We start from the raw sequence: 12,939 nt of genomic DNA, 5'->3' as shown, positions 1-12,939 counted from the left end.
GACAGCAGCGCACGACGCTTGTGCGACGATAGACAGAGAACGACGAAAAAAAAATAGAAGGAAGAGGAGGACAACAGCGAGGCGGGCTGGTAGAAGGCGTGGAGCTCGCCGGCAACGGCATGAAGGCGGGGACGGGCGACGCCAATCCTCTGTCACCACCATCTAGCAGAGCTCGTGGAAAACAAAGCGACGCTTTTTTTACAACCTCCTCTTTGTTGCAAGATTTTCTGTAACATCAATCATGTTGCAAAACATTTCTTCCATAACACCATACGAAGGCGAAGACAAAATATTCTGCAACATTACCATTGTTGCAAAGTTTTTCTGCAACAAGACCTTCATTGCAAAAGTTTTCTGCAGCAAGATATGTGTTGCAAAGATTTCTGCAACGAGTCCTTTGTTACAAAAAATCTGCAACAACAACTTTATTGCAATGGTGAAAGGTGCTGCTCTGTCGCGCGATTGCAACGGTCAAAGCAGTTGTTTATGCAATGCGATCGTAGCTTCAGGAATTAATGGTCACACGATTGCAACAATCAAAGCAGTTGTTTCTGTAGCGCGACTGTTGTATCAGGAATTAATGAGTGGGGGAGGGAACAAGCAGGGTGTGCCAGGAGATTGATCGGACTGGGCTCGACGGGCGCAACGAGGCGAGGACGGCACGGAGACGGGACGCGACGACGCCCAACGAATCTCCGGAGACCAGAGCTGCGGGCGCGTGGAGGGAGGGAATGAGGCAGGGAGCGCCGCGGGCGCAAGGAAGAGAAGGCGACGAGGCGTTGCGTGCACGAGAGCGGGCCACGGCGGGGGGGGGGGAGGCAAGCACTAACTGCCTCGGTCTCTCCTCTCCCCCTCCCTAATAAAGGGCAGGAAGACGTGGGGACGTGGGGATTAACTGCACCTACGACCCATCGTGGCCCCACGGCATACGCGCGTGTTTGAACGTGGCCAGGATCCCAACCGTCGGGCCTTGCCCGTAGAGGATCCCGCTCATGGGGTGAGGACTAGCTGGCTAGACCTACGGTGGCGACCTGTTGCGCGCGTGGGGCGAGGCTCGCCCGCTCTGTGGGTTGGCATGGCGCGCCCAGGATGATGCGAGAACCGAAGTGGCATCGCATGATCTCAAGCGTCATCCAGCTGTGGCGATCCACAAGCCAGAGCTGGGTGGTCCTCCACTCCCACGATGCGCATTTCCAAAGAGGGGGAAGCCGCTGGCCCCCGTTCATCGAAAAACTCAGACCCCCGTCGACTTCGGGGACTACTATCGGGGATATGACCCCGGGTATACCAAAGCAGGGGAAACACCGCTTCTGAAACATTGAAGCCGGCTGCCCCCCTTCGTGTCGTTTGGTCGTCTGATTGGCTGCCCACGATGGCTGGCTCCCCAGACCACGGGTCGGCTGCTCGGCATCCTGCCCCTCCAACCGGTCGTGGGTGTAGCTGGCCGACAAGTCAACACCCGTTCAATCCGCTCGTACCAGCGTGCAACGACAAGATAAGACCTCCCCTAGCGAGGCCCATGTTGCTACATAGGTCGTTCACAGAGGGTGGATGGCTACATGATCCATTGACACGACCAAGGCAAAGCAACAGTGTTGCGGGTACCGCTCACCCTGACCGGGCGGGCCGGTCTTGTAGCCGGCGTGCGGTCACCTACTCCATGACGCCGACAAAGCGTGGCTATAGTGGAGGCAGTTGTACCGCTGACCGTTGCCAACCGCAGCCGGGCAAGGCAGCGCAGTGGCCGCGCGGTACATGCCATCCTGTGGCGTCAACGTCACACACCAATGGGAACGACCAGCCGACGGGACCCCACATCGACGGGAGCCTGCAGCTGGCAGGCCCCACAGGCGACAAGACCACATAGCCGATGAGCCCTGCGGCCATCAAGGGAGGCTGCCAGTCGGGGCGTGCTTCCAGTATACTCGAATATTGTAAGCTGGGGGGTTGGCCTATAAAACCCCCCTTAGTCCCCCATGCAGAGGGGCTTGATCACCTTCAGTTATAATCTCCCCCCATAGTCAGGGGCGGAGCTGCATCTGCATCTACCATGTACACCGTTGCTAGTTTAGCATGATGCACTTATATACATGCTTGATCCAAGTGCTAAACTACCTGTAAAAAGCTACTTGACCCTGTTGCCCGTGCAACAGGGTAGCTCCATGCAGCTCCGCCCCTGCCCATAGTGACACACCCCCACAAGAGAGGGAAGAAGAGAGAGCTAGCTCCTTCTTCCTCCTCCCAAACACAGCTCAAGGAACACCTGTATACTACTTACTCATCGCATACTAGATCAGGTAGGACTAGGGGTGTTACTTCCCACGAAAGGCCCCGAACCTGAATGTGTCTCACACCGCTTGTCCCTAATTCTGCTTCCGAAGCCCGACGACGCCCTCTCGCTCTAACCACACTCGAAAAGCCATCCCATGACATCTGTTGGGACGAAACAACGACAATTCTCTTAAGAAAAATGTTCCGAATCAAGTACTCCCTCCGTCCTAAAATAAGTGTCTTAACTTTGTACTAGATCTAATATAAAGTTACACTAAACTTGAGGCAATTATTTTGGGACGAAGGGAGTAGTACACAATTTAATTTCCAGAAAAAAACACAGAACACGATTTGACGTCTCTTTCAATTCGTCGATACAAGAAGCAAAATTGTTGTGTGAAGGAATCAATAAGAACATCTTCAATAGACGTGCGTTTTTTTTTGCAGCGCCGAAATAGCATTTTTGCGCATGAAAGCGACGAAGGGGTTTTCCAGATGTACAAAAACATGGCGTCAAATTTGATGGACCCACCTACAGCAGCCAACATGCACAATCGGCATTTTAAATATGCAGCTCAGAAGCCAGTGCGTCCAAAATTTACAGCACGGACGCTGACATTTTCTTATGCGCGCTCTATTTTACACGTGTGTCGAAATGTTATTTTTTTATCTCCGTCACACAAAAACATCGAATTTTTAGTGTGAGAGGCTTTTTTTTACAGCTATTGGAGATAGACCTAAGCCAAGCGGCAAATCTTGTGCCAGGTTGTGGCATCCAGAGCGGTACAGTTTTCAGCTGACGCCGCCTAAGGCTTTGTTCGGGTGCACAGGGTTTGAAGGAGATTAAGAGAGATTGTGAGGGATTAAATACCCTCTAAGTCAAATTCCTTTTCAATTTCCTTCAAACCTCTCCAATCCCCTTGGAAAAGAGATTAAACGAACAAGCCCTAAACGGACAACGGCTAACTGTACTCTATGGTTCGCTCACGCCGGATCATGTGAACGTGACTACGTACGCACGTTTGACGATTGACACCCACTGCCATTAGTCTGGGACTACGGAGGTGTTATTAATGGCAGATTTGGATTGTTGCTGCAGTACCAATAGAAAACCGTGTTTGCAATAAAGAAAAACGAAAGTGATGGCTACAACGAGCCTACCAGTTATTATTATTACCACCTCCGGTTTATGGTGTGTTTGGTTTGAGAACCAAAATGCATGGCATGTCATGGTCTCGTTCTGAAGGAATGGGTTGGTTCCATTCTTGTGTTCGGTTGAAGATACAAATGTCACGGGTTCGTTCCATTCTTGTGTTTGGTTGGACATATGAAATGAGAAAAATATGACTCAACTCACCTTGTGGGGTTATTCTTTTTCTTTTATCGAAATATTATATAAATTCCAGCAAGATTTTCATTGTATTTTTGGTTTTAACAATTAGCAGGGATGTTTTCTTTTTTCTTCTATCAATAAGAGAAGAATAACCAGGTGATTCCTTTGATTTGGTGGAATCGCTTGATGAAGCATATATAGGGAATATTCCTTTTCTGAGGATCACCCGGTTCCGGTTCCATTCTCAACTAAACATTGGAATGGTGGACTGCGGACGAAATCAACCCGTCTCGTGTCACTATATCCTCAAAGCAAACACACCCTTAGAAGGCACGATTAAATTTACGTGCATTTCCATAATAGATAAGGTTTAAGGCGCATTGCATTTACTTCTAGCATCTAATTAGTACCCCGTCGTACTATTTCTAGTATATGCGTGCATAGTGTGAATGCTTTTCATTAACTCATTTCACAACCAATCAATAATCATCTAGGTTTTAAAGATTTTTCATGCACGCCTTTTAAACCGTGACGGAAGGAGTATTAGAATACTCCCTCCGTCACGGTTTAGAAGGCACAGTTAAACTTGTGTAAGTTTCCAAAATAGACAAGGTTTAAGACGCGAAAGCAATTACTCATATTAATTAGTACTAGTACTACTCATGCATGCGCCCTCCCAATTTGCCGTTCACACATTACTACTAGTAATTTCTCAGTTGATTAGGCGCATTAACATTTACACCTGCTACATCTCACAACCAATTGATGACTACCTTGATCCTAGAGATTTTCCAGGTGTGCCTTCTAAATTGTGACGGAGGGAGTATATGTAAGAAGAAAACGATTTAGTGTTGTCAGATTGTGGGGTGGGGGGATGAACAGTGGGACCAATGGTAAAAATAAAAATACAACCAAGAGCAAGAGGACACAGCTACTCAGGCTTTTTTGTTTCTATCTCACCACCTAACCACGCGACCAAGGACAAAAAGTTCACGCAGAATATGGCAGGAATCTCATTGCATTTGGTTTATACTACAATGGCCACCACATGACATCTTCATGCTTTTAAACAGTTAGCGAGCAGATTTGCATCATGGACAGCCGCTCGGATTTCGAACGAAATGTCGAATGTTTGTCATCATTTGGATCGTATTCATCATCTACTGCCAGGATTGATGCCACTTGTTTAACAAAGAGTAGCAAAATTTGAATTAAACGGTCGCAGAGTAGCTGGCTCACCTCGTCTACGTCGCAGCAGCTTCTATAATTACCCAGGATAGCAGACACACCAGCTGTTGTTTTGGTTGACGGTTTTCCTCCATAAAAGCTGCAAGCCACCACCCCACCGTGCCTGCTGAAAGCAGATCATGTTTCTTACTCTACAAATAGACACACAGCTAAGGTTAATTAGCATACTGAAAAGAACCCTAAACCCTAAACCAGGCTGCAAGCTCTAGTGTCAGTGGCGGAACTAGATAATTTACCAGCAGGAATTTGCTTTTTGCGACGAAAAAACGTTGAATTATGCAAACAATTGTTTCCGATTAGACAACGGAACACCATCATTTTTTTTTTGCTCTGAAATAATTTAGCGTTGCCAGGTTGCGGTAAAAAGATGAGCAATCCAGAAGTTACCGCTGGATTTGGATTATACAATTGCCGCCACGAAACAATGACAGCCGCATACCAGGTCTGTATACTGGAAAGACTCAGATTTCGGCGAAATGTTTTGTTCTCATTCATCTATACTGTGTAGAAATGATGGCACCAATTTACACGTGAACTAAATAGTCCTAGCGTAGTTGCTTCAGATATGCGGCGCATAGGAAATCACACACAATGAGTAGCACCACCACTGCCCAGAGCACATGTAGAACAACAATATGTAGTATTTTGAATCAATCAAGGTTGAAGACTCTCGAGCTAAGGACAACCTCACACAAGCTCTTCAAGATGGTGACACCTTGAAGCTCTCCTATGGCCGGTAGCCACAACGAGGCCAGCTTTGCAATCTCATCACACATGCTCCCAGTCAGCAACCTATTTGTGATGTGCATCTTGTGAAGTTCGTCGTGCGAACTCAGCTGGCTCGTTGAACTCCGCGGTCAAAGATCATAGCTGTGAGGTGATGTCCCTATGCCACCCATACCCATATCTGTTGCTAGCTTGCTTGAAGCAAAAGAAAATAAAATGTAGGTGCTCAAGTGCCCCGATGCTCAGGCTCATCCCTTCCTGCACACTTGCTTATCTTGAGATATGACTGGCATATATATTACCCTTTGCGGGATTGTTAGGACATGAGTTTCTCTCTTGTGCACCAACCCCGAATGCCACAATAAACATCACATACCAGCTTGTCACCTACTTCTCCTACCTCAAAGTACTCCTAGTGTAAAAAACTCGATCCAAAATTCATGAAAAAAAATAGTTGGTGAAATTGACATATAACACATACTAATCATGTTACAAGGATCAAATCCAAATTTGTAACACATAACTAGAAGCAAGAAAGAAAGACAAATCTAGTTTGGACTAGTATTTTTTCCAATTTGGTCCATCAATCTGGAGCATGGACAATATTAATTTTGGATTTTTCTTTTATGTTTCTCAAACAATTACTGGAGCTTGGACATGAAATCTGTTGTAGTATTGTGTTGTGTTTTTTTCTAGAATTTTTAGCAACTTCTAAATGGACTAAAATATATGGGAGTACTCCATGTCAGGGAGTACGTGATACCCCAGACATTCGACATTGTGCCTTCAAATTCTGAAACGTAACATGGATTGAGCCAGGACACTTTGCGTATCAAGCAGAGCCTGTTTGTACCTGCGTCCAGCACCCGAACGGCTCGAGTTCTCTAAGAAAAACGTTGGAATCAAGCACTATTACTGCACGATTTGATACTGCACCACAGTTTTCAGCTGCCGCCTAAACGGGCAACTGCTAACTGTACTATATGGTTTATTACACCGAATCATGTGCATGTTGTGACTACGTACGCACGTTTCACGATTGACAGCCACCACCATTAGTCTGACGCTACGGAAGTGTACTCTATTGATGGCAGATTTAGATGGTTGCTGCATGCCCGTGCCAACAGAAAAAACGTATTTGGAATAAAGAAAATGAAAACGATGGCAACAACCAGCCTATCAATTATTCAAGTGGGCACCATTATTATACTTATTCGTTAAAAAATGAATCAGTGTTGTCGGGTTGCAAGAAAAGAAATTGAACACCGAGACCAAAAATACATCCAAGAGGACGCGGCCACCTACCACGAGTAAAAACTGGTGAAGATAGACAAAAATTCACGCGACATGGCAGGAATCTCATTGCATTTGGTTTATATTACAATGGCACTACTCCTACAGGGCATCTTCATACTTTAAAACCATTGCACAACAGAGTTGCATAATGGGCAGGCTCCAACTTCGAGCGAAATATTTTGTTACCATTTGGATCTTATTTAGCGCCCACTAGCAGGATTGGTACCACCAGGTTACCGAAGAGTACCTACTGAAAGCTGAATAAAACGACTGTGCAGTAGCTGGCTCACTCACCTCATCTATGTGGCAGAGCAAGCTTTGCCAGCAGGGTCTCTAGAAGTGTTTCCCTCGCTCGTTGTCCCAGATAAGTGAATCCCATAAATGCTGCAAGCCCACCACTCCACTCTGCCTGCTGAAAGCAGATCATGTTTCTTGCTCTACAAATAGACCAGAACACAGTTAAGGTTCGAACACTGAAAACGACATGACAAATAGTGTCAGGCTGCAAGGTCTAGTGTTAGTGACAGAATTAGATAATTTACCAGCAGAAAATTGTTTGCAATGAACAAAAAACGTTGAACTGTAGACAATTGTTTCCGATTAGACAAGCAAGCACAATCATTTTTTTTGCTCTGAAATAGTTTAGTGTTGCCAGGTTACTCTGAATCCAGAGTTGCTGTTGGATTTAGTTTATACAAATTGCCACTACAAAACAGCGTCATATAATTTAAAAGATTCATACACCAGGTCGACTGGTAAGACTCAGATTTCGACCAAAATTTACCAAAGAATATTTAGAGCTGAACTAAACAGTGTGCAGCTCCATCACATTCTTTTCTCAATCTGGACCAAAACGTGCTTCATGTCCTCCAGGGCTACTTGGCTTGGGACCTGAATCAGCCTGGAATTCAGCATCCTGGAGAAGTGTTACACAGAAGTAACAGACAGCTTTGAGTCCCAGCAAAGCAGCTGACCACTGTTCTTGAATTCACAGTTTCCACTATCCGCAACCCCCCCATCCACTTGAAATTGGCATGTCACTGCTAATCTGCCAATCTGCTAGGAATTAATTGCAAACATTAATGCCAGTCATCTCACAGATATCAAGCTACAGTTGTCTAGCAACCACACATTCAAAGAGGAGATGAAGGACGCAACAGAAATGTCCATGCACATGAAATCCAAACGGAACATATCCGCTTAGCACTCAATACTTCAATAGTTGACATGACACACTCCCTTGCTTCTACTCCTGTTACTCTGCTAGGCACGTTTAACAGGTGAGAGCACCCACAATACATCCTGATCAGATCTCCCCTTGTGTTAATTCACAGCTAAAACTGTCCATCTTTTGTGACTTTCACCTTCACACTGTATCAAGTCTCTTTTGGCACTACAGGGCTCAGACAATAAACTCAGTGCTGAACCATTCAAAGACGAATTTCTGAGTGGAAAACAGAATTCCTTAATGACTTCAAGTGTAGTCCTTCCGCTCACTGACTGCTAAAATATCATGTTAATGGGCATCAGGACTTAAAAAAAACAGCAACACAATAAGGGGAAACACTCAGAATTAACCTATCGTGCCAAATATAGATTCCACAATTAGTTTCGGTATGGACCTAATTGCTTGGATTGCAGAAAATGCAGGACCATGCGAGTCTCATACTGAATCTCGAGTTCCATACCAAGCCAAGTAAACCATGAAGCAGTCTACATACTTCCCTAGATGCATTCTTTATCTCTGCTGAAAGTTTAGAAGGAACAATATGCATCTTTAACTGCAAGCTATGTGGAGCACGAGAGGCAACTAATATACTTCCTCAACCAATCTAATGTGAAATCCATCTGGGGTGTAATCAGAATGCTCTAGAGCGGGAGATATGCGCTATTTCAACTGGAAAACTCTATAGCCAACTGGTACACAGGGAATCTGGAATCTACAGGAATTTAGTACATGTTTGGATTACATGCAGTCTCATAGATTCTTTGATTCAAGAAAAAACCCGACCATTAACAATAAGATTTTTAAACTGGCTGAAGTTGTTTTCCATGCTACCTCTTGTGTAGGGACTAGGGAGAGACTGTTCGGTGCTCAGGTAGTCTGAGATCACGTAAATCAGTGCAATGATCTCTCTGCTTCGGTAAACCACAATGGAATCCGAAGCTACAAGCAGAAGACAACAGTTCCCACGTTTATAATGTTCTAGTTTGTTATGTTTTCATGAATGCGGTGACTGTTACAGCATCTCGTTTTCAGTTTTCTGTGCTTAAATGTCTGGAAGATGCATGGCTCATTTGTGTTGTTGTAATCTTGTACATCTTTGAATTCGATAAAAGAAGCCAGGAGTTGCGCCCCAGATAAAAAAAATGCATAAGCATGGTAACGTTCAGAAGGTCGGGATGGCACTAAATACTCATTTCTTATCAAATATTCATGTGCAAAATGGGAGTAAGCCAGCTCAAGCAATTAACAAAAGCAAGGAAAAAAAAATAGGGAATCTTCATATATTAACATAATGAAGCAAGTTAATGGCTGTCCTAATATTCATATCAAATACCAGACGACATTCGTATGTTTCATACAGTATCACTTGATTCACTTCTATAATAAAAAAGGATACATTTGCAATACATGACTTCATAATTCACATAAGAAAAATGAACATAGAGAAAAACAACTGTAGTTGTAGGTACATACTCCCATCATTCTAAGAAGGCATACTTCAACAGACTTTCTAATAGATAATCACAATCAAATCAACTAACTATAATTAGCCTTATGCATCATTACATTTTCATTCATCTGATATCGTCATGCTCATTTTCATTCATCTGATATCATCATGCTCTCTGAAGGCAGTAAATGAAAATTTGGTAGAGAAAAATTCTAAGACTAAAACATAATACTGCAAAGTTTACCTCATGGGAGTTTTGTTTCATAACAGAGCTACCTCTCGGTAGAGTTTGTTGTAACAACAACTGTTCCTTATCGACAATATAGCATCTTGAAAAAGCATTAGTTGCACTGATTTTATTCGTGCTTCCCTGGTAGTTCATTTAGGTCGCTGTCTTCTCTTTTGAATCTCCTTATCAAGGAAAATCATTATTGTTTCCGTCACGTGATTTGGAGCAATGCCTTCCGCAATCATCCTCCTCAAATACTTGTCGGCTTCCTTCAACCTACCAGCTTTCGCATTAATATTGATCAAGGTATTAAAAGTAACAAGATCTGGTTTCATGCCCCTTGTGGTAATCTGCTCAAGCAAACAATTTGCTTCTTCAACCTTCCCAACCTTACCCAATTGATTGATCAAAGTGTTGTACATAACAATATCCATGTAAACACCTTTTTTTGACAATTGTTCCATGATTGAGCTAGCAACCTCTGTTTTCCCCATCTGACCAAGACCTTGAATTATCAGGTTGTATGTTGCTATGTCGTTGGGGCAGAGCTGTCCGCCCCTCTCGTGAAGAACTGCCCAGACCTGCTTCAAATACCCCTTCTTGACAAATGAGGTCATCAGTGAATTGTATGTATAACTTGTCCCTTTCCTACCCAGATTTGTAAAGATCTCAAATAACTTGCAGGCTACACTCAACTTCCCTTTGGCCAAAAAGATTGACATATATGTATTAACCATGTCAGCATCGAAAGTTTTACCCCCCATGCCTTCCACCCTCTGCCCTCTGTGCACTGTAAATATAGCAGAATTATTTGAATGATCAGCATGTTTGGCAAGATGATCTAAGTGTGGGGACAAAGACCAATCATCCTTGGGTTCATTATTTGTGGTTCCATCGTTTGTATCAGTGCATACTGCAGGATTGAGCAAACTCATCACATCGTTCATATTACCATCAAATGGAAAGATTGATGTTCCATCTTTCGCTCTATCCTGTGGTCCTGTCAAGGCATCCATCATGTTGGACTTCCATCGAATGGCATCTGGCAAAACAGAGCTGTCTCTTATGATCTTGACTATCTTCTCTTCCAAATCCCACCGTCTACTCTTGTTAAAACCTATAAGTAATGATGTAACAGTAACCAAATCAATAACAAAGCCGCGTTCTTCCATCTCCTTCACCAAACCGACTGCCTCTGCAACTTGGTCCCCTGTCCCCTCCTTGCAGAACTCCCTTACCATGATACTGTATGCAATCCCATCCAATAGCTGACCTTTCTTCCTTAGCTCATAGAACAGCCGACATGCTGCTTCTGCCCTCCCGTTCTTGAAAAGCCCATCAATCACTGTGTTGTGTGTGCTCGCTGAGCATTGGATCCCATCCGCCACCATTGTCTCGAAAAACCCGCACGCCTCATCAAGCCTCTTTGCTTTGAAGAGACCATTTAGAAGCGAATTGTACACCACGACATCCCCCTTCAGCCCGGTGCCCCCGCGCATCTCCTGAAACATACGCAGTGCGTCGTCCATCCTGAAACTCTTGCAGCACCCATCCACGACCGCACGGTAAGTGAACAAGTCTGGGTGGATCCCTGCCAACTTCATTTCATCAAAGACCACCAAAGCATCAGCCACCCTCCCGCCAATCACAAGCACACGTATGACCGAATTGTACGTGCATACATCTGGCACGAGTGGAGGAGATGCGGCTTTCATGGCCGCGAAAAGCTTGAGGGACTTATCCAGGCGCTTCCACTTGCCGAAGGCGTGGATGCAAATGTTGTAGAACCTTAAGTTGGAAGGGAGGCCCCTCCTTGACATTTCGTCGAACACATGGCAGAAGTCATCGTGGAGGTTCTCCTTGGACAAGGCGAGGAGGAGGCGGTTGGTGGCTCGGACGTGAGGCGGGTGGGAGGCGATGGGAAGCAGCCTGCGGATGGCGGGGACGGCGGAGACGGGGTCAGGGGAGGCGATGAGGGAGGGGATGGCGGCGGCGGCGAGGCGGGGGAGGAGGTCCGGAGGGGCGTCCTGGAGGAGCGCGAGCGCGGCGTCGAGGCGGGAGGCGGAGAGGAGCGCGGAGAGCAGGCGGGGCAGGAGCGCGTCGGGGGACGGGGAGGAGAGCGCGAAGGGGAGGAGCGCGTCGAGGAGCGGCGGGGAGTGGGTGGCGAGCGCGCGGAGCAGGACGGGGAAGGTGGTGGCGAGGTGCGGGGAGGCCGGCGGCGTGGCGGCGAGGAAGAAGGAGAGCTTGGAGGTGGGCGGGAGGGCCGGGTGGCGGAGGACGTGGAGGCGGACGGGCAGCGGCAGCGGCGCGGCCGGCAGGAGCGCGGGCGGGATATGCGGCGTGGTGAGGAGGTGGTTGGCGAGGCGGGTGGCGAGGAGCGCGTCCGTGAGGTCGGAGAGCGGCGCGGCCGCGGCCGTGGTCAGGCGCCGGACGCGCGCCGTCGGCGGCATTACCGCGTGTGGGCAAATTAGCTTCTCCTGCCGCGGCGCAGTGGCGCGGCGAGAGTGTGAAACGTTTGAAGGAGCCGGGAATCGAGTGAATTGCCAAAAACCATTATGTTCTCGAATTACCACCATATTTCTTGGCGGCTCCAAAAATCTATCATGTGCTAAATTTTTTAATAAGACAGATGTTATAAATCATCCGATTGATGCGAGGGGAAAGATCATCTACCTCGTCGGCTGTTGGATCGGGTGTTGTGTAGCTGTTGGATCACACCCATCATCCCCTTCTTGTAACGAATCGCACTCGCACACCCCGCATTTGCTGAGAGAAGGAACAAAAACAAACACGAAGTCGGTTGAGGAAGTGAGGAGAGCATCCACACATGTTTTTCGGCACCGTCGTCGCACAGCGGACACGCACATGCAACGCAATCGACGGCGCCACTCAAGCGAGCTATTGGGGCAACGCTCTGTTGTAGGCATGGATGTGATGCTATAATGCACCGGTCGCCACTCACCTCAAGTTGTTGCCACTCCCCTACGGCGGAGCTGCGTTGAAGCAGGTGGTCCGTTGAAGCCCTGGTGGCGGAGCTGCAATGGAGTAGGTGGTCCGCTGCAATGGCGCAACAACTCCTCGGCCGCGGAGTTGTGTTGGAGCAGGTGGCCCGCTGCAGCCTGACAGCGGAGCTGCATTGAAGCAGGTGGTCCATTGAA

The 12,939-nt window shown here is 46.6% G+C and overlaps 1 protein-coding gene across 1 annotated transcript; it reads right to left on the bottom strand.

Moving 5' to 3' along the window:
- Nucleotides 1–4,391: 4,391 nt before the first annotated feature.
- Nucleotides 4,392–12,231, bottom strand: LOC123450196 (pentatricopeptide repeat-containing protein At4g01570). Its single transcript, XM_045127569.1, has 5 exons — nucleotides 9,797–12,231; nucleotides 7,659–8,374; nucleotides 7,169–7,311; nucleotides 4,844–4,983; nucleotides 4,392–4,767 (listed from the first exon to the last, which is right to left on the bottom strand). The coding sequence occupies exon 1, from the start codon at nucleotides 12,229–12,231 to the stop codon at nucleotides 9,931–9,933; it is 2,301 nt and encodes a 766-aa protein (XP_044983504.1). The 3' UTR covers nucleotides 4,392–4,767; nucleotides 4,844–4,983; nucleotides 7,169–7,311; nucleotides 7,659–8,374; nucleotides 9,797–9,930.
- Between the last annotated feature and the right edge of the window lie 708 nt (nucleotides 12,232–12,939).

This window comes from Hordeum vulgare, chromosome 4H (assembly GCF_904849725.1).
Source record: "Hordeum vulgare subsp. vulgare chromosome 4H, MorexV3_pseudomolecules_assembly, whole genome shotgun sequence".
Taxonomy (NCBI): domain Eukaryota; kingdom Viridiplantae; phylum Streptophyta; class Magnoliopsida; order Poales; family Poaceae; genus Hordeum; species Hordeum vulgare.
This window is presented reverse-complemented; position numbering and strand designations above follow the sequence as displayed.